At 57.8% G+C, this 21,181-nt stretch overlaps 1 protein-coding gene and 1 long non-coding RNA gene across 10 annotated transcripts; one reads left to right on the forward strand and one right to left on the reverse strand.

Moving 5' to 3' along the window:
* The first annotated feature begins 50 nt into the window (after positions 1-50).
* Positions 51-19,718, forward strand: ARHGEF19 (Rho guanine nucleotide exchange factor 19). Of its 8 annotated transcripts, none has more exons than XM_049106856.1 (18): positions 2,775-2,878; positions 4,483-6,020; positions 8,327-8,396; positions 9,987-10,430; positions 10,834-11,115; positions 11,278-11,386; positions 11,479-11,555; positions 11,851-12,113; positions 12,677-12,837; positions 12,955-13,107; positions 13,392-13,521; positions 13,667-13,741; positions 13,876-13,965; positions 14,168-14,328; positions 16,721-16,879; positions 17,185-17,267; positions 18,659-18,763; positions 19,127-19,718. In XM_049106856.1, exons 2-18 carry the CDS (start codon positions 5,919-5,921, stop codon positions 19,216-19,218), a joined length of 2,556 nt encoding a protein of 851 aa, XP_048962813.1. In that variant the 5' UTR covers positions 2,775-2,878; positions 4,483-5,918; the 3' UTR covers positions 19,219-19,718. The 8 variants fall into 8 exon arrangements, with proteins under 8 accessions (XP_048962820.1, XP_048962824.1, XP_048962813.1 ...); XM_025447872.3 differs by having other exon boundaries at positions 2,779-2,878; positions 17,185-17,264; XM_049106859.1 differs by having other exon boundaries at positions 2,788-2,878; positions 8,283-8,396; positions 19,185-19,718.
* On the reverse strand, positions 770-3,559 carry LOC112660327 (uncharacterized). Of its 2 annotated transcripts, none has more exons than XR_007409051.1 (4): positions 3,280-3,559; positions 2,824-2,980; positions 1,648-1,708; positions 770-1,141 (listed from the first exon to the last, which is right to left on the reverse strand). It is a non-coding gene; the product is annotated as an uncharacterized LOC112660327 (long non-coding RNA). The 2 variants fall into 2 exon arrangements; XR_003136847.3 differs by having other exon boundaries at positions 773-1,141; positions 2,824-2,942.
* Positions 19,719-21,181: the final 1,463 nt, after the last annotated feature.

Raw genomic sequence — 21,181 nt, forward strand, 5'->3', positions numbered from 1 at the left:
CGCATCACCTTGGCCCATCACTAGGACCTCAGTGGCTTCCAGGAAGAGGAGGTGATGCCCAGCTCAGCCGGCCAGGCCCAGAACTCCATTTCCTAGAGTTCTCAGAGACCACAAGGCATGTTGGGAAGAGCCCCGACTTTGGAGTCCATCGTTCCTGATCCAAATCTGGCTCCTTCCCATACCTCCTGGGTTAGTTTCCCACCCTCCGCTGATATCAGGATGAATTAAGGTTTGGTGAGATTAAACACTGGGCACATTTAGGGCCTCAAAGAGAAACTTTGTAACAGGGAAGAAAGAGAGAAGCATTCCATTCACCCATCCATCAGCCACCCACCAGCCCATCCAAACACCTAATCACTTACCTTGAATCTGTTTGCTTTTTTCCATCTCGACTGCTGCTCCCACCCCCATCCCCAGTCTGAGCCACATTGTTTCACCTGGACCACTGTGGTAGTCTTCCAATGGTCTCTCTGCTCCTGCATTTGCCCTACTTAATTCATTTTCAGCTTTCAGGATGATCTTTCAAAAACCCAAATCACATCATGCATTGCCCTCCTCAAGCCCTTCCGTTGGGTTGTGCAATCCCATATGGGATGCACTAGGTTAAATAGATGTGGGAGGAAGAAAAGCAGAAAGGGAACAGTGAGGTAAGAAGATGAATGTGAGTGGTGCCCTCTAGAATAGGGCAGCTCATGTGCCCTAAAGAATGGCTCCGCCTTTGCACCGACTGTCCCTCCCTGCCACCACCACCACCACCACCACCACCGTGGGGTGCTGCCCCTCCATTCTCTCCTTACTTAGCATCATTCCTTCATGAGACTTGTTTGCAATTATATATTTGTGCTTATTTGTTTGACCTCTGTTTCCCCAACTAAACTGTAATTCCTTTTTTAAAAAAAATATTTTATTTATTCATGAGAGACACACACACACACACACATAGAGAGGCAGAGAGACAGGCAGAGGGAGAAGCAGGCTCCATGCAGGGAGCCTGACATGGGACTCGATCTAGGGTCTCCAGGATCAGGCCCTGGGCCGAAGGCAGGGGCCAAACCGCTGAGCCACCCAGGGATCCCTAGATTGTAATTCCATCAGGGTTTGGGTCTCCTCCAGGTGTTCACCATATCATATCCAGTATCCACTGTAGAATAGTATGCAATCCGTTACTACTAGGGCTTTTTTTTTTTTTTTTTAAGATTTATTTTAGAGAGAGAGAGTGGGTGGGGGGAAAGGGGGAATCTCAAGCAGACCCTGTAGTGAGTGCAGAACCCTATGTGGGGCTTGATCCCACGACCCTGAAATCATGACGTGAGCCAAAACCAAGAATCAGACACTCAATTGTCTGAGCCACCCAGATGCCCCAGTCAACAGTTATTGAATAAACTAATACAGTATCCATTACCCATTATCTGTTCATCCATCCATCCTGTCATCCCACCATGCTTTCATCTGCTCATCCACTTAGCCATCCATCCATCTACCTACCCATCTGCCCTTCTACTCACCCACTTGTGCGCCCACTTATAGAGATTTGCCAGTTGTTTGCCTGTCTGGTTTATCCATCCATCTGTCCATCTACTACCCACCCGTCTATCAGTCTATCCCTCTCCCACAGTGTGTCCATTTGTTGTTTCCATTTCTGTTTACCTTCCCATCTGTGCACCCAGCCATCCACAGGCTCTTAGCCAGGCCCTTGTGGGGAAAAGCCCTGCAGAAACAAAAATGATTGGGACCTCATTCCGGTACTTCTAGAGCTCCCTGCGCAGGCAGAAAAAGATGGGGGGGCTCCTCTCACCCCAGAGTCGTGACACTCAGCTTCTTGGGCCCCAGGGGGCACATCTGTTGCCTCTTCAAACAGGAGCGTGCATGTCCAGGGTTGCCACTCTGGGCCCACAGATGGCCTAGAACCCAGTGACAGGCTTGAAGGAGTCCTACTTCCCCAATTGCACCTGCCTTCCTCACCTATTCACCAGCTCTGCAGTCATCCTCGTCATGGTGAGGGGGCTTTGGGCCCTTGCTCTGGCACCCCTGTTTGCTATGCTCAACAACAACTGGGCGGAGATCCGACCGGACACCCACAAGTTCGTGGGAGAATATTGGAGGCCAGTGGTGGAGCCGGCACAGGGCATTGCAATCTGGCTGCTTTTGCTTGAGGCCATGGCCCACCTTCTGGTCATTGTGAATGTGAGCATGGGGCAAAGGAGGGGCATACGGGCTCAGAGGGGGGAAATAAGAGATCAGAGACCAGGAAAGGTGGCTTAGGAATAGGGAAATGGAGGCTGAGTTCCAGGGTCAGAGATAGGGAAACAGAGACAGAGTGCTAGGATTCTGGGTGCAGGCTCATCCTGCCCACGGGAGTGGGTTTGGACCCAGGTGGAGGTAGTTGGGAGACAGGGCCTCGGAGTCCCTCTGGCCCTGCAGGCTTTCCTCCTCGCCTTCACCTTGGACTTAATGCGCCTGATGGACCAGTACGAACGCTGGTACAGCTTTGTCTGCCTCACACCTGCGCCCGCACCTCCAGGCTACCTGGCCCAGGACCGGCAAGTGGGAGCGTCGAGGCGGAGGGTCTGGGCTTAACGGGCAGAGAGCGGAGCCTGCGGGCCAGCGGGGCCTGGCGGGGGGGCGGGGTGCTGGATCTGGAGGCGGAGGGTGGGGCGGTGCCAGCGGGGAGGCGGGGAAGTTGAGTCTGCGCAGCGTCTCAGCTGGGGGGGCGGGCGGGGGGGTGTGTACAGCTGCAGGGGCGGGGCCGGGCTGCGGGGCGGGGCGGGGCGGGGAGCCTCCGCTCAGGTACGCGGCCTTTGGCGAGCCACAGGGGAACCTCACCCTCTTCTACTGGAAGCTGGTGGCCGTGCATCTGGGCTTCATCAGCACCTTCGAGGTAGGCTCAGCTTCTCGTGTGTGCGACAGGCCTGGGTTCAAGTTCAAGCGCTGCCGCCGACCCGCTGTAAACGGGGGGTATGCTCTAGAGTAGGATCTACTCCTAGGATCGTTATGGAGATTTGATGTCAACCACTCGCACGAGTGTCCAGAACATTGCAGGTGCTCAATAAATCAACAGCACCACTATTACTATTATCTTTAAGCAACAGACCTAGAGGAAAGAGGGAAGGCAGGCTCCCCCCAGCTTTGCTCAGGATCCTTCCTCCAGCCCTGCCTCTACCAGGGGCCCTAGTGTTGTTACGGGTTTCGAATGATACCTCTGTGTCTTTGGGCAAATGACAACAGCTTTTTACGCCTCAGTCTCTTCGCCTGTAAAACAGGGGTAGTAACTGTACTCACCTCCTAGTGTTGTTGCGAGGATTAAGTGAATTAATAGCCCGGAAAGCTCAGAATGGTGCCTTGCATTTGGTAAGCGCTCCGTAAATGGAGGTAGCCGAGGGACTCCTGCTCTCTTTGGCTCCCCCTGGCCCCCAGCAGGTGCTGTTCTCCGTGCGCCTCCCCGCCTGGCTGGTGCCTCAGTTCCAAAATAAGGCGGGAGCGCTCTCTGGCCTGCGGGAGCCTGCGGACTCCCGGGAGGCGCTGCAGCAGGTCCGCTCGGCTAACGGACCCTGGCCACGCCCCTGGCCACGCCCCCAGGCCTTGGCTCCGCCCCCTCGTGCCCCGCCGTCTGCGGTGGCCTCTCCCAGAGGGAGAATTGGCCGGCTTGCCTGGCCCCGCCCCCAGCAAGCCCCGCCCCCAGCAAGCCCCGCCCCTTCTCTCACCTTACCCCCCCCTCTGGAGCCCCCTCTGCTCTCGGGGCCAGCCTTTTCAGCCTGCCCAAGCCCTGCTCTCCGTCCTCTGCAGCAGGGGGGCCGTCCCCAGAGCCCAGGACCAGGGGCGAGTGAGGCGGGACTGCCCTTCAGGAACCCTAGGTTCCCCAGATGCTTCCTCCATTTAGGGTCCTCTGCTTCTGGTCCGGGGTTTGGGCAGTACCTTGGCCAGCGGCCCCAAGGTCGGCCTCAGAACTGGGAAGAGGATTAGAGCTCTCCGAATTCCACTGGCCTTGCATTGCGTCCCTCTCCCTGTGCCGTCTCCTGCTCTATGTGCAGTGCTGGCAATAAACCTCTCTCTCCTGCCCAGCGTGCCACCTCTCCACGGACACCCGGTTTCCACACACACTGCGCAGCGTCTCTTTATTATGTAGGGATGATCTGGAGGCCAAGGGAGTGGAGGGACCCCGATCACTCAGTACTGAAAGGTTCCCAGTTGATGGGGGAGACTTCCCTGGGATCTGGGCCCTGGACACCTGCCCCATATGCTCATAGAGGCCTGCAGTGTGTGAATAATAGTAAAAGGGTTAGTCAGGAGAGCTGAGACACCTCCCAAAGGATGTTTACACACTTTTCACCAGATCCTCCCAAAAGCCTGGTGACGAAGTCCTGGACAGTGGTTAGGGACACAGGTTGGTGGTTGAGTCAGAGACCTGGGTTTGAATATTAGTTACGTCCCCTATTAGCTGTATGACCTTTAATCCCTTGGACCTGTTTCATATCTGTAAAACAGACTTCACAGAGCTCACGAGAGATTGAGATAATTCCCGATTTAACATGTACAAGCCTCATGTCCTCATCTGATAAGTGGGGGCAGTAACGGAGTCGTGGAGGAGACTGAATGAGTACGTATCCCCTGCTTTTCAAAAGTTTGTGTTACACCCCGTGGCTTTCACTGAAGAACTATATATTAGTACCTGTTTTCACTGCTAACCAGGAGAAATCTAAAGAGAATTTTTGCTTTTATGGAAAAAGATGAAAATAGCATTTAATGTTTGTTTTGCAGTGATCCTGTATAGAGGCAGCACACACCCTGAGTAGAGAGCTTGCCCCACCAAGCTTTTCCCTGGCACAGCACTCAGCATCTTTGCATCAAGCCACCAGAGCTTTGAACTGTGTCCAGGAGCATCTGTGCTTTTTCTAGATTTATTTTGTGCATCTGTTAGTGAGATGTATCCAAAAGGATTAGCAAAGCCCGAGAGAGCTTATTTTTGGGGTATGGAAGTGCTAAAGACATTCTTCCGTATACACTAATGGTCATTGCTTCTTTATTTTATGCCATTTTTGGTTTCGGAAAGTTTTCGTAGGAACACTCTACTTTTGAGTAGTGGGGGAAACCTGTAAGCAGGTGTGGAGTGCTCACAACAGTGCCTGGCGCATAGTGTACAATAAGTTACTAGCATCGTGAGTATTGGTATTTGCGTACATAGTGATATTAATACTAAGTGTCTGGCAATTACGCAGTGCAGGTAGTATTAGGAAGAGAACAGCTTTCCCTCTCATGGGCTTGGGAAGACTGTAGGCTTGCTGCTGCTTCCTTACTGGAGGCTGCTTCTACTTGGGCTGTTGGTTTAGTAAGGGCTCATTTGGTGTGGACCAGAGTCAGGGAAGGCTTCCTGGTGGAGGAGGCCGTTGGAGGTGACAAGGTTGGGTCATTCCTGAGAGCAGTGATGCTGGAAGGGCCTGCCGGGAAGGTCCTGGATGCACCACACTGCCGTCCTTCGCGATTTCCATCCCCCCACCATAGAGATGAGCATTCCCAATTTATAGGTGCCATAGCCAGCACGGAGAGGGGTCAGCCAACTGCAGCGTTCTCAGGGTCCCTGAGGAGTCCAAGGCTTGGGAGGTTCTCTGTGAAGCCTCTCCTCCCCCAGCAATCTCACCCCTTCAGAAGAGGGGTGACCTGTTTCCAGAGTGGAAGAGCAGTGCTTCCCCCATCTTTAGGATATCGGTCTGGGGTCCTTCAGAGCCTCTCCTGGGCATAGGACTCCCATTGTTCCAGCCCCCCTCTTGTACCCCAGACTGGCCAAACCGGTTCTGGGGAAGGGGGGCGGGGAGCAGGCACGTTGAGACAGCCGCCTGCCCGCCTGCGAGGTTCCCTCCGCCTTCGCCTCCCCCCTCCCTGCCCCACACAATACCCAGGATCCTGCACTGCCCGGCTCAGGGGCCATGCTGACATCGCCCCCTGAGAACCCGGCTACAACCCCAGAGCCCCCAGGTGGTCTGGAGCCCTGGACCGTGTCGGAGGCCGGACGGAGCTCCCTGGCTGAGGTAGGGCCCCACCCTGCTGCCAGCAGTCCCATCCTCCTCCCGCCAGTCTTCCCAGAGTGAGTCCTTTGTGCTGCCTGCCTGGCCTCTGATCCTGGCTCCCACCCACTTATGGCCTCCTGGGGTTCAACAGCCTGTTTGGCCTGGATCCCCTTTCCAGTCTTGACCTTCCACTTAGCTTTGTCCCTTAAGGGGCACAGGGGCCATGGCAGGGCCTTCCTTCTCTGGGCATGGGGCAAGGGGGATCAGGGAGGGGGCAGGGAAATCCTGGGCGCAGGAAGCCAGAGGTGCTCTCCCTAAACCATAGTAGTACCCAGAGACCCTCTCTGCCAGCCTTGCCAAGTGGGCCTATTGTCCCTGTGACTAGCAGTGTCCACTGAATGGGGCCCTCCTGGGCCCCTGCCCATCCTTATCTGCTTGCAGATGACACAGGTTTCCTAGAGGGGGCAGCCAGGAGGGACCTTATGTGCCACTTTACGGATGGGGACACTGAGGCCCAAGAACAGGCTGTGACTCTCCTAAAGCCCCATAGCTGGTAGTGTCAACGCTCGACTTGAACCTTGGCAAAGGTTTTCACCTGTGAGTTCCAGAATGATCCTTGGCCCTAGAGTATCCAGTGGTCATGTCTGGGGCAGGGCATGTCCCTGCTATTTGGGGCCAGTTCTCTTCCTGAGGCTTTTTCCTTTTTTTTTTCCTCTCTCTAGCAGAGATGAGCTGCACACAATATGAACACAGCTCTACCCTTCCTTGGTCCCCAGCACTGAGGTTAAGTGGGCCACATCTTTGGAAGCTAGAGGGTATCCAAGCTAGAGGGGTCATTCCCATCGCTCTTTGGTCTGAACAGAGGTGGAGGTTTCCTCATTCCTGACTTTCCCCCTAGGAACCTGCCTCCAGCCTCCTCCCTCCAGAAAGCCTTCTACCGCCTTCCCCCGACATTCACCCAGGCTTCTCCTCTAAGCCTTTAATAGGGGGTGCTCCTGCCCCAAGGCCTCCATGTTTTTGCTCATTTATCCCTGTAACTCAGAAGGGTGTGTGTGTGTGTTGGGGGGTGTGCGCTCCAGGGGCTTCCAGAATCCAAGGGGTGAGGATGTCCCAGAATGCGAGGGAGCAGAAGCATGTGTGTATTCCTGCACATGGGTCCCCACCGAAGCAAGTAGGATTTCCACGTTGAGGGTTGCAGATTCCTGGAGAGGAAGAGACTTCTTGGGCAGGCAGTGGTCTCATGCCTCCTTCCACATGCTTCTCCAAAGAAGGGTGGGGCTCATTCTCAGTGACTCAGTTTCCCCATCTGTGTGATGACCCAAGCCACCTGCCTGACTAGAGAAAGACTAATATTCCGTTGAATGACTATCGACTACAGAGCTCCCACTACGTGCTAGGCGCCTTACATGTGCTATCATTAATTCTCGTATTAGTGCTTTAAAGCGGCTATGACTAGCCTATTTATCAGATGAGGAGATAGAGACGTGCTCAGATGGACAGAGGTTTAAGGTACACGCTAAAGCTGTCCCTGCGGGGAGCTGGCTCTTGGGAGCACCCCCACCCCGCCCCAGGGAGGGGCTGAAGAGAGCAGAGGAGCCGTTGGGTGCCTGCGCAGGTAGAAAGGTCCCCCACCGGGTCCTCTCCTCCCTCCCTCCCTCCCACGGTCACTGACGCTGTCACTGTTCCTCTCAGGTCAAGATTTTCTCCCAGTCGATGTTTACTGGGTCCCTGGGTGTTTCAGCCTGAACAGTTAGTCATTACTTCCTCCAGGCAGCCTTCCTGGAATGCTCACGTCCAGTTGAGCCCAGCACTGATGGTTCCTCTGGCTTGGCTCCTGCCAACCCAGATTGTAACTGTTTTCATTTTTAGCTCCCTCACTAGACTGGCAACCCTGCCGGCCACAAAACGTTTGTCCATCTGTCTCCCTGGGTTTTTCTGGGCTTCGCATCTGTCTCTGAGTATCTGGCCTGTGAAATTTACAGTGTCTCTGTTTCTGTGGGTCCCTGAGTGTCTCAGAGTCTGTGGTTTTCTGGGTTTGAGTGTTTTGGGGTCTCTGTTCTGAGATGTTCCCTAAGGGGGCTCTGTGTCTCTGGGTCTCTGTCTCTGTCCCCTGGGTCTCCTCGCCCTGTCAGGCGGGACACTGCTCCTCTGGCCTGAGGAGCCTCTGCGGGGGGGGGGGGGGGTCCTTGCTGCCCTGCCTGCCCACAGTGAGGCCAGGCTAGGGTAGGCCCCCGCCCAGCCCGCTGCGTGCTCCCTCCCTCCCTCCCGCTTGCCTCACCACAGGGTTTGATGAATCAAACTCTTTGTCTGGGTGGGATCTTCCCCAGCCAGCTGGGCAGAGAGAGGGCTTCCCCTGCCGGAGCAGAACAACATCGGCAGCGGCCTTCAGCTGGAGAGGTGAGGGGTGCAGGAGGGCGGCCAGGGGAGGGCCCCAGGGGAAGGGCTGTGGGGGCTCAGATCCCTCTATCATTAGGCGTGTCCTGAGGCTCCAGTAGACTCCTTGGGGATGACTTCCTGCCTGGAGAGGACCTGGTCAAGCTGACCCCCGGGCTAGGAGCTGGGGCAGGGAAGAGCCCCTCTCTCGCCCCAGGCTGGCGAGCCAGGACATCTCCCTGCCCTTGTCCCGGGAGGGCCCAGCCAGATATGGGTGGTGGCCCGCCTGCCAGTCTGTGACCCTCCCAGCCAGCTTGGCAGGGTGTGGGCACCACTCAGCGCCGAGGGCTGCTGCTCTGGGCCTGGGAGAGGAGGTTGGGTAACACCAAAGCAAGGACTTCTGGGCCTGTGTGTTTTGTACCTCGGTGTGTGCGTGCAGACAGAACAGGAGCGGGAGAAAGCTCGAGTGGGTACATAAACATCTGATGGGTCCGCGTGTATGTGCGTATGAGAGAGTGTGAATATATGTAGTTGTGTAAAAAGTGTGTGAATGCGTGAGCCTGTGAATTGGAAGTGTCTGAGTGTACCTATGAAAGCGTGTATGTCCATGTGTGTACTCGGAAGAGAACGTGTGCAGGTACATGGAACATACGTGGATTGTGTGACAGTGTATGTATGTGTGTCTGGTCATAGGTCAGTGAGAGTTAAAAATGCACGAGGTGGTTAAAGTGCAGACTCAGAAGCCAGACTGCCTCGGCTTGAATCTTGGCTCCCCCGTATGCCAAATAACCTGTGTCTCACCTTCCTCACCTATAAAATGGGGATTAAAAAGTTGCATCAACTCAGGGTTGTGAGGATCAAATGAAATAGTATATAGAAAGTACTTGGCCTGCCATTCAGTAAGTGCCAAGTAAGTGTATTTTTTTTAAAGATTTATTTATTTATTCATTTATGATAGACATAGAGAGAGAGAGAGAGTTAGAGACACAGAAGGAGGGAGAAGCAGGCTCCATGCCGGGAGCCCGATGCGGGACTCGATCCTGGGACTCCAGGATCATGCCCTGGGACAAAGGCAGGCGCTAAACCGCTGAGCCACCCAGGGATCCCTTTTTTTTTTTTAAGATTTTATTTATTTATTCGAGACACAGAGAGAGTGAGAGAGACGGAGAAAAGAAGCAGGCTCCATGCAGGGAGCCCAACGTGGGACTCGATCCCTGGTCTCCAGGATCAGGCCCTGGGCCGAAGGCGGCACTAAACCACTGAGCCACCCGGGCTGCCCAGTGTATTATTTTTTTTTTAAGATTTTATGTATTTATTCATGAGAGACACACAGAGAGAGGCAGAGACATAGGCAGAGGGAGAAGCAGGCTCCCCGCAGGGAGCCTGATGTGGGACTCGGTCCCAGGACCCTGGGATCACGACCTGAGCTCAACTACTGAGCCACCCAGGTGCCCCTAAGTGTTAGCTATTACTGTGCAATTAGGTGTGTAAGTGTGCTCGTACAGATGTTGTACATACGTGTACACAAGAGTTGGTCCAGGCCTCCAAGTCAAAGATGGCTTGCTGGCCAGCCCTGCTGTTCCGTGTCTGCCTCTCATACCTTTTCCCCTGCAGGCCCAGGTGGGTGGCAGAGCAAAGGAGGAATGGACTGTGGGCCACCTGCCACCCTCCAGTCCCACCTGGCTGGGCCACGTGGCACTGCCCGCCGCCCAGTAGCTGTGTGCCAGCAGGAGAGTCTGTCCTTTGCAGAGTTGCCCACCCTGCAGCCTCCGAGTCCTGTGTGTCTGGATCTCTTCCCTGTCACCCCAGAGGAGCTGCGGGCTCCTGGCAGCCGCTGGTCCCTGGGGACCCCTCCTCCTCTCCAAGGGCTGCTATGGCCACCATCCCCGGGAGTCCCAGACACCGAGATCTGCACCAGTGGGGGGATGCGGCCCAGCAGGGCTGGCAGCTGGCCACACTGTCCTAGTGCCCAGCCCCCAGCTCTGGAGGGACCCTGGAGTCCCCAGCACCCACAGCCACAGCGCCGGGCCAGTCATGGCTCAGAGAAGAAGTCAGCCTGTGAGTCACTCTGGGTGGGGGGGTGGTGACCCAGTGGGGCAGATAGGGGAAAAGTTGGGTGGCTCTTTTAAGACTCTTAAGCCCCAGGATTCCCCCAAACAAGCAGAACAAGTGGTAGATTTTAGTGATAAGAGAACCTGAGCTCAAAGAGGACAAGTGACTTGCAGGTTATACAGCAAATGAGTGGCTGTCCTGGGCTCCTTGGCCCTTTGCCCACTGCAGCCAGGCACTGTGCTCTCTCTACTTCCCCTCTTGTTGATCCCATTGGTGGGGGGACCAGATCCTGGCAAAAGCACTGACCTTTCCCTCAGATGCTCAGGGCCACAGGGTAGCAGCAGGGAGGAGTGGGGAGGGCGCCCAGTGGATGCATGCCAGCCTCTGCTCTCACCCCACGTCCCCATAGGGCGCAAGATGCGGGTCTATCAGCGGGAAGAGCTCCCTGGCAGCCCTGAAGCCCACACTGTCTTCCTGGAGCCTGGCCAGGCAACAGAGCAGGCCCTGAGCACAGAGGAACCCAGGCCCCTGGAGCTGTCTGCGCCCTCCCGAGTCGGCCTGGAGGGGCCTGAGCGGAGGCGCTTCTCAGCCTCGGAGCTGATGACCCGGCTGCACTCTTCCCTGCGCCTGGGGCGGAACTCAGCAGCCAGGGTGCTGACCCCGGGGTCCGGCCCTGGCGTAGCTCGGGAAGGTACCAGCTTCTCCCCCGGGAACCCTAAGAGCAGGCCACCCGCCAGATGCACCATGGGGCACGACCCACACCTGCGACTGGGTGCTGGTCAGCTGCAGTGTGGCACCCCAGTGCCCGGCATCATTCTGGGAGCCACCCACCCTCAACTCTCACCCTCTCCAGGAAAAGCATCTGGAAGGGAGTGGCGCCGCGGAGAGATGAGGCTGGACGGCTTGGCGACGCCGGCGCCTGTTGACCCGAGCACGGGGCAGAGCGGCTGGCCCGAGCCCAGGTACTGTCTCCCACCCCGCAGTCGTCGTCCGAGGAGGAGGAAGGGGGGGGGGGTGCGGGCGAAGAGGGGCCCTGACGCTGCCCCTTCCGTAGGCTGGACACGCAGGAGGAGCAGGCGCTGGGTTCCGGGAGCGCCAGCGAGCGGCGCCAGTCTCGGTTTCTCCTTAACAGTACGTGGGAGGAAGGGGCTGGGGGCGAGAGAGGGGGAGAGAGAGGGGGAGAGGGGGAGAGGGGGAGCGCGAGCGAGCTGAGCCTCGCGGGCCCGCACCGTAGCCAGCGCGCAGCGGGTGCGCCAGCCGTGCCTCTGGAGGAGTGGGAGTGGGTGGTGCGTGCACGAGGGGGTGCGGGTCCCGCTCCCCGCGCCCCCGTCCGACGGCTCGGTCAGGGAGGCGGGGTCTCGGGGAGCCGGGCCGCAGCGGAGCGTGCAGGCGGCGCCCACGCCTCCCCGCCCGTGTCCCCGCCCAGCGGTCCTCTACCAGGAATACAGCGACGTGGCCAGCGCCCGCGAACTGCGGCGGCAGCAGCGCGAGGAGGAGGGCCCGGGGGACGAGGCGGAGGGCGCGGAGGAGGGGCCCGGGCCGCCGCGCGCCAACCTCTCCCCGAGCAGCTCCTTCCGGGCGCAGCGCTCGGCGCGAGGCTCCACCTTCTCGCTGTGGCAGGACATCCCCGACGTGCGCGGCAGCGGCGTCCTGGCCACGCTGAGCCTGCGCGACTGCAAGCTGCAGGAGGTGGGCGGAGGGGCCGCGGGGCGGGGCCGGGGGGGCGGGGGCCGGCGGGACCTCCCATCCCCCGAGGTGGGCCTGGGACCCCGCGGGGAGAGCCGGGCCGTCTCTGCGGAAGGGGGTGCGGGGACCTGGCAGGGTGGGGTGGCTGCTAGGGGGACGGAGGGTGCGGCGCAAGGCGCCGGCGGCGGCTGGACGGGGCGGGCCCGGGGCGGGGTCAGGCTGGGTCCGCGAGGACGCGGAGCCGCCGAGCCCTGCGGAGAGAAAACGCGTGGTGGGCGAGGGACGGAGGGCGCTCGGGGTGCGGGTGGAGCTAGAGGCTCAAGCAAGGTCTTCAGCCGAGCTTGAACAGTTGCGCGCGGCCGGACGTGGTCCCCTAGACCCGCGAGGCACCAGGCCATCGGAGGTGGGGCCAGAGAAGGGGGCGGACGAGGGGTGGTGTCAGGGCTTGGGCAGCGGGGGGAGGGGAGAAGGAGCGACAGGGTCGGGAGGGCGGGTGGTCAGCGAGGCCACGGTGTCCGGGGTGGGCCCGCACGGCCCTCTTCAACCCCGCGTCCACCCTCACTCAGGCCAAGTTTGAGCTGATCACATCCGAGGCCTCATACATCCACAGCCTGTCCGTGGCCGTGGGCCACTTCTTGGGCTCTGCTGAGCTGAGCGAATGTCTGGGGGTGCAGGACAAGCAGTGGCTGTTCTCCAAACTGCCCGAGGTCAAGAGCACCAGCGAGAGGTGAGGGAGCGGCCCGGTCAGGTGCAGGGGGGCGGGGACAAGGCCTGTGATTGGCGGGTCTCCCAGGTCTGGGGTCTCTGCTTGGCCCTGACCCTGACCCCTCGCTGGACCCCTCAGGTTCCTGCAGGACCTGGAGCAGCGGCTAGAGGCAGATGTCCTGCGTTTCAGCGTGTGTGACATTGTGTTGCACCACTGTCCAGCCTTCCGCCGAGTGTACCTGCCCTACGTCACCAACCAGGCCTACCAGGAGCGCACCTACCAGCGCCTGCTGTAGGGCTGGAGGCTCTGAAGGGGAGGGGAGGATAAAGGAGGCTTAGGCGGGAGTGGGCACAGAGGACTGGGTGAAGAAGGGTGACCTGGGAGGGGAATGGTTCCTGAACAGGAACTGAACAGGGCTCTCTGACCAGCATAGGGTTAGACCCAATCCCAAGGGGCAAGGAGGATGTACTGAGAAGGCACCCAGAAAACCAAGAGGGTGGCTGGGGTCATGAATCCTGGCAGTTCATGGGATCTACAAACCCATCTGTGACCCCAGGCTCCTCCCCATCTTCCAGCCTGGAGAACCCCAAGTTCCCTGGCATCCTGGCTCGCCTGGAGGAGTCTCCTGTATGCCAACGTCTGCCCCTCACCTCCTTCCTTATCTTGCCATTTCAGAGGATCACCCGCCTCAAGATGTTGGTGGAGGTACCTGGAGGGCACCGGGCTGCAGTGAGGGCTGCACGAGGGAAATGGTGCTGTGCCCTCCACAGCCCCTTCTGAGTATCCATGGGTGGGCAGGGTGATGGGTGGAGGGCTCGGCCTGCCTCATTGCACTGACCCCACCCTCCAGAACATCCTGAAGCGGACAGCACAGGGCTCTGAAGACGAAGATGTGGCCACCAAGGCCTTCGATGCCCTCAAGAAGGTGAGCTCAGCTCCCCGGGGCCTCCCCAGAACCCTGACATATCTCCAAATGAGCCCCAGGTGGGAGCCTGAGGCTAGGCTCTGCGAGCTGGGGTTGGGGGGCTGCAGGAGGTGACCCACCCACGGCCTCCCCAGCTGGTGCAAGAATGCAACGCCAGCGTGCAGTCCATGAAGAGGACAGAGGAGCTCATCCACCTGAGCAAGAAGATCCACTTTGAGGGCAAGGTGCATGCCTGCAGCTGGCAGGATGGGATCCACAAAGGGGCAGCTTGTTCCCTCCTTCCCTGGGTACCGCTGGCCAGCTCCTCTCAGCCCATCCCCAACCCCAACCCCAACCCCAGCCCTTCCCCCCGCCCTGGGTCTGTGCTCTCTGCCCTGCTGTCCCGGGCCTGACCTGCCCTCCCCTTTGCCTCCTCCATCCTTCCAGATCTTCCCCCTCATCTCGCAGGCCCGCTGGCTGGTTCGGCATGGGGAACTGGTGGAGCTGGCCCCACTGCCCGCAGCGCCCCCCGCCAAGCTGAAGCTGTCCAGCAAGGCCGTCTACCTGCACCTTTTCAATGACTGCTTGCTGCTCTCCCGGCGGAAGGAGTGAGTCTGGGCAGGGTGGGGGGGAAGTAGATGGGAGCCAGGTCCCTTCTTCTCTACCATGGAGTTCACAAATGGTCCATCACTGGCCCCGAGAGCCCCTGTTTGTGCCGGACTGTGCTGCTGGGGCACCCTGAGCTTCACAGGCTCCCCCAGAAAAGGCAGAGATGTGAGGCTAGTCCATTTTCCAGACCTGAGAACCAAGGGCTGGACAGTATGCAGAGGACTTGATGCTGGTCTGAGCCTAAGCCAAATAAAGCAGAGATCAAGAGTACAATCTGGGAGTCCCGGCTCCGCCCTGACTCATAAGGCTAGTGGCCAACATTTACTGAGCGCCTATTCTGTGCCAGGCATGTCGTGTGGATTATTCTCTTCATTCCTCTAAACATCTCCCTGGACAGTAGGCTCCCTTGTTATTCTCAAGATCACGGATCTAGCAAGTGCAGAAGCCAGGAGGCCGGGTCTGTCTGATGTCTGACCCCAGGCTCTTAACCGTTGTATTATCCTATCTTCCATCTGTAAGATAGAGACTATCATGTAGGGAGACTCAGTCTGATAACAATACATGGAAAGAGCTCAGCACAGTGCCTGGCACACACTGAACACTCAGTCACTATTAGCCGTAACTATTATCAGTTTGGGATGAGGGGGAAGACTTTCTGAGTAGATAAGCCTTAAGGCTGGACGTGGTGAAGAATGGGCTTCTTATACTATGGGAAGGGTTCATTCCTGATTTATTCCTTCATTCACTAAAGTGTCACTGAACTGCTATTCTCTACCGGGCCCTGATGGGTGCTAGGGCTCTGATGGGTGCCCATAGGGGCTCTCAGAACAATAAAAATACATCCTGATAACCACCTGGTCAGGGTTTTGATGGAAAGGTGTTCTCCTACTGTAGTATTCCCTGGTATGGGGTGAGGATCAATAAGGCTTCATTTTTTTTTAAGATTTTTTTTAAAGATTTATTATTCATTCATTTATGATAGAGAGAGAGAGAGAGAGGCAGAGACACAGGAGGAGGGAGAAGCAGGCTCCATGCCGGGAGCCCAACGTGGGACTTGATCCCGGGACCCCAGGATCGTGCCCTGGGCCAAAGGCAGGCGCCAACCCACTGAGCCACCCAGGGATCCCAGCCACCCAGGGATCCCATTTTTTAAAGATTTTTATTTATTTATTCATAGAGACAGAGAGAGAGGCAGAGACACAGGCAGAGGGAGAAGCAGGCACCATTCAAGAGAGCCTGACCTGGGACTGGATCCAGGGTCTCCAGGATCACGCCGCTGTAGGCTGCAGGCAGCGCTAAACCGCTGCACCACCGGGGCTGCCCCATCAGTGAAGCTTCAAATAGGAAGGGACTTTTGAGCTCAGTTTTGAGGGATAAGTTGGAGTTTGGGAGGATATAGCAAAGTCACAATAAGATACAACAGCAGAGTGTGTTTGGGGGATGATGGAGCCTAATATGGTTGGATTTGTAGAGGGGAAGGGCAGCGAAGGAAGTTGGGTGGTTGAAAGTCATGGTACCGAGGCTGGGCTTTCTGAGGGCCATGGGGAGCATGGAGAGTTAGGCAGACGAGTGACATTTTACTCCTGTCTAGTTTGGAGGATGGACTGGAAGGGGAGGGACCAGATGCTACTGCAGTTGCCCAGGTGAGAGTAGGTGCTCCTGAAGTGTTCGGGGCTTGTGGGAAGCGGATTCCAGGGACGACAGGGAGTTCCTTCGTCTGTAGGATGGAGCTGCTGGCTGGCTGTGTATGGAGAGGGAGGGAGGAGGCCGGAACGATGGCTGAGTTTCCTCCTGGGCACCTTCAGGAAGTCTTCCCCAGAACGGGGCACAGTGAGGGGGATCCTGTTTGGAGTGGGAATTACTGACTTCTGCTTAGACAGGTTGAGAAGAAGGAATCTGTGGGACATCCTTGACCCACCCACGTACCCATCCTTCCTGCAAGTGTTTATCGAACCCGAATTATGGGCCAGGCGGTGTCAAGCCCTGGGGTAGATGGCAAACGAAAGACAGAGTTGTCCTTCCATACCAGTTAGAGAGTCAGACAGTAGGCAGCAAGGGTCTCATCCAGTGGGGAGGGCTCCCCGTTGGCTGTTGAGAACAGGGACTGGGAGGGGGCGGTGGTTCAGAGAGAACCTGAAGGCACGCCCCGGGGATAGGGACGAGTTTTTGTCACCTTCTACTTTGGTCAGGGAACCAGCAGGAGTGGCTGTCTCCATTCCTTGTGGGACTCCGCTGGCTGTTAGGGAGGTGATGCCCTTCGGCAGCCAAGTTTCCTTGGGGAGGAAGCCAGAGGGGCAGCCAACCCTTCTGATCAGCACTCACCTGTCCGGAGGGTGGGGTTGGGAGCCTGAGGATGAGCCAGGCTGACCTCCCCTCCCCCGGTCCCCGCAGGCTAGGGAAGTTTGCCGTCTTTGTCCACGCCAGGATGGCCGAGCTCCAGGTGAAGGATCTGAGCCTGAAGCTCCAGGGCATCCCTGGCCACGTGTTCCTCCTTCAGCTCCTCCATGGCCAACAAGCGAAGCACCAGTTCCTGCTGAGGGCCCGGACCGAGTGAGTGGGGCTAGGGTGGGGGGCGAGGGGACCCCTTGGCAGGCAACAGGCCCTCCCAGTCTGGCTGCAGGAGGGTGGCATGAGGCAGGACACGGGCGGAGCTGGCGTCCAGGGGCTTCTGGGCCTGCTCTGTTCTTCTGCGGACAGCTGGGTGGGGCCCCAGCTTGGGGACAGGGCTGTAGGGTGGGCCCTGGGTGGGGGGTGTCCTGAGTCTGGACATCATACCCAATTCTCCCAGCCGTTTCACCACTGTGGCCCGGGGAGATTGCACTTTGCGTTGTGACAACTCTGCCTCCCCTCCCTAGAAGTGAGAAGCAGCGGTGGATCTCAGCCATGCGCCCCTCCAGCTCCCAGGAGGATAAGGAGGTCTTCAGCGAGGGCCAAGGTAGCAGCCTGCCTCCCCCTGCCTCTAGGCCCACATCCCCCTTTTCGCCAGGCCTGGTGCCATGGTGCCCCCAGGTTGTCTCCCCCTTTGCCTCAGTTGCAGAGGGCAGGAACCCAAGTGGCCCTGGGGTTGGGGTGGGGGGTGAGGGAGCAGCTCCGTTGACACAGAGGCTTCTCTCTGGGGTGTGAGTGCAGCCACTACGCCCCAGTGCTGCCCAGTTAGAGGGACCCTGGGTACGAGTCAAGGGTTTCTGAGCTAGAGGGCTAGGGCCAAGCTGCGGAAGGGAGAAGAAGGGAACTCATTTCTACCCGTACTTGCCATGCGTCAGGCCCAGTGTTAGGGGCTTTATATGCATTTATTTCACTTAATCCTTATGAAAACCCCGTGAGGTAGACTCCTTTTTTTTTTTTTTTTTTTTTTAAATAAAAGATCTTATTTATTTATTCATGAGAGACACACACACAGGCAGAGGGAGAAGCAGGCTCCATGCAGGGAGCCTGACGTGGGACTCGATCCCAGGTCTCCAGGATCACGCCTTGGGCTGAAGGCGGCGCTAAACCGCTGAGCCACCCGGGCTGCCTGTAGACTCATTTTTATTCACATCTGGAAAAACAGGCTCAGAAGTGTTAAGTAACTTGCCCAAGGTCAGCCAGCCAGGGGATAGCGGAGCTGGGATTCAAGCCAGGTCTGGCCCCAAAGCCTGTGGTTTTCCCCGGCTTGGGCTAGGAGTCCTGTTGGGGCTGTGGGGTGAGCTCCACCCCACTCCAGAGAGGAAAGGCCTGTGAAGGATGAGGGGGCAGCCATGGAAAGATCTGGGCAAAAGTACTCCTGGAAGGAGGGCGAGCAGTGCCAAGGCCCCGAGGCAGGAGGGAGCTCAGAGTGTTTGGGGAACAGCAGGGCAGCCAGTGTTGCTGAGCTTCATGAGCAAGGGGTGGGAGGGCAGGGAGGCTAAGCCAGGAGGCAATGTGGGGAGGACTTTGGATTTTATTCGGAGGAGTGGGAAGCCCCGGGAGGGTTACAGCTGGGGGACTGATGTAAGTCTTGAATCCCAGTTGAGCAGGATGGATTAGAGGAAGTCCTGGAGTAGTGACGGGGCACGTGAAGGGGCCATTTCTGTTGTGGGGGGTGCCTGGGGGCGTCTGAACACTGGCCTGGAGGTCAGCGTCGAGGTGCAGGACTGAGCTGGGGAGGTGAGAGCCCCCAAGCTGGAGGGACGGCATTCACCCAGGGCTTGTGTTTAGGGCAAGAGAGGAGAGAGGCCAGGGTGGGCCAAGGGAGGCGCAGAGAAAGTTAAGCAGCAGCAGCAGCAGCAGCCACCCTCCTACCCCTTTGCTTCCTTCTCCTCCCCCTCCACACCCCCCATTACCCTCCCTCGCTCTCCCCTGGGCTGTCAGACCGCCCCCAGGTGCAGTGTGTCCGGACATACAAGGCTCTGCAGCCAGACGAGCTGACTCTGGAGAAGACTGACATCCTGGCAGTGAGGACCCGAACCAGCGACGGTGAGAGGAGCCTCCTGGGAAGGCTCCCGCTCCCCACCCCCCCATGGGTCTTGGGCGGGCAGGAGGTAACTAGGTGGCTAAGATGTCACAAGAAAAGATTATGCAAGTGTTGATCAACCACAGCATGTAGGAATCAAGTTAGACAAGAGGAGGAACTTCCTGCTCTGGGAAAGATTAGTGACTGACAGGGGAGAGTGGGAAACACCCTTCTTAGAGGGTGCCGGGAAAAACAGGTCAGAAGTTCACCTATAAGACCGCTGCGAGAGGCAGGGTCCTTCCTGGGGCTGGGATGCTGGGGTGAGGTCTCCTTGGGCCCAGGGGTGCAGACAAGGCTTGCATCAGGGCCTAGGCATTCCCTTGCAGGCTGGCCCTGGTGTCCCTTGGATGCCACTGATGCTGCTCCTGGCCTGCGTGCCCCTAGGCTGGCTGGAGGGGGTCCGCCTGGCAGATGGTGAGAAGGGGTGGGTGCCCCAGGCCCACGTGGAGGAGATCGGCAGCCTCAATGCCCGCCTTCGAAACCTCCGAGAGAATAAGCGGATCACAAGTGCCACCAGCAAACTGGGGGAGCCCCCCACATGATGGGCAGGTGTGGCCTGGGACACCAGCTCCGTGCCCAGCTCCTGGGCAGGTCTGGAGGGGCCTGTGGGGGTCCCGTGCTCCGTGGCCTGCCCTGCAGGGTCCAGCCTGTCCTCGCGCTCCTCGAAGTCCGCACTAAAGGCCGATACAGGTCCTTCCTCCGGCATAGGGACTGCACAGGTGACCTGTGACACCTGGCGAGGATGGGAGCCCACTGCCTTCACACTGCCTGACTCTGGGTCCCTCTGGCAGGGCCTCGGCTGGGGACGGCGGTGGTGCTGAGGGGTCAGATATGTATATACCTGGGGTCTTCTGGCCGGAGCCTGCTGGGCCCTGGTTGCTGTGACTTTTCTGTAAATAAACTCCCATGATGCCTTTGCTTGGAGTGTGCAAGCTGTCTGATGCTGCCCCACCGCAGCCCCCCACTTCCTCTAGCTTGAGGTCAGGAGGGTCTCTGGCTGCCCCCCAGCGGGGAGAGAGTTCACGTCTTAACCAGAGGAGGGGACGGCGAGGCTGTGTCTGAATTAGACCTCGCGGGCTGCGGTTGGCAAAGTACCAGATTCGAGTAGGCCTGAGGACCAAAGACACTCGTTAGCTCTTGTGTTTGTTTTTCTTTTTTTTGAAGTTTTTTTTTTTTTTTTAAGATTTTATCTATTTATTCATGAGAGACACAGAGAGAGAGAGAGGCAGAGAGACACAGGCAGAGGGAGAAGCAGGCTCCATGCAGGGAGCCGTTGTAGGACTCGATCCCGGGACCCCGGGATCACGCCCTGGGCCAAAGGCAGGCGCCCAACCACTAAGCCAGCCAGGCGCCCCGCTCTTGTGTTTGAGTCTTACAACTGCTGTAACGAATGATCACAAACAAGGTGACTTAAGCCAATAGAAGTTCATTCTCTGACTGTTCTGGAAGCCAGCAATCTGAAGTCGGTATCTGGGCCAAAACCCAGGGGTCGGCAGGGCCGTGCTCTGTCAGGTGGTGGGGATGTGCTTTAGCGAATTGTTCCTTGCCTCTTCCAGCTCGGGGGTGTCAGCTTTCCTTGGCTTGTGGCCACACCGCTCCAGTCTCTGCCTCCGTGGTCACACTGCCTTCTTCTCTGTGTGTCTGTGTCCGAGCTCCCTGTGCCTCCCAAGTGTAAGGATGCATGTGATTGCACTTGGGGCCCACCCGGATCATCTCTCCATCTCAGAACCCTTAACTTAAATCCCACCCGAAAAATCTATTCTCCGCCACCCCTCGTTTCTCATACAGCTTCACGAGTATCCAGGATGTGGATATCTTGTAGGGGACCATTTCTCAGCCTACCACCGTTCTCATGACTAAGCAGTATATCGGGGTGGGCTTCAGGCAAGGCTTCATCCAGTGGCTCCTCAATGTCACTGAGGACTCTGCTCTTTCCATCCCTCTGCCCTGTTGTCCTTGGTATTGTCTGCATCTTGATTCATACCCAACATGGAAGGAGGGAATTGTCTCTGTCCCAGCATTCCCTGTCGAAGTCTGAGCATGCTTCCTGATTAGACGGGCTTGGGTCACGTGGCTGCCTCCGGGCTGATCACAGTGGCCAGGGGGTGGTGTGTGCTGACAGACCTAGCCTAGGTCATGTGCTTTAGCTCTGGAGCCGGGGTGGGAGGAATGTTTCCTGGAACCCCATGGGTTCCCAGGTGGGGTTTGATGGCTGCTGCACAGGAGGGAGTAGCCGCTGGGGAGGCCAATATTCATTGAAACCCAAATCACCCAAGAGAGTTGAAGCACCTGGGAAGGAGCTCGGAGATGTGAACACACCTGGGGGGACCAGAGCATCCTTCATCCCTCAAAAGGAGGCCGTGGGGAACGTAAGTGAGGTT

Source organism: Canis lupus, chromosome 2 (genome assembly GCF_003254725.2).
Source record: "Canis lupus dingo isolate Sandy chromosome 2, ASM325472v2, whole genome shotgun sequence".
In the NCBI taxonomy this organism is placed as follows: Eukaryota; Metazoa; Chordata; class Mammalia; order Carnivora; family Canidae; genus Canis; species Canis lupus.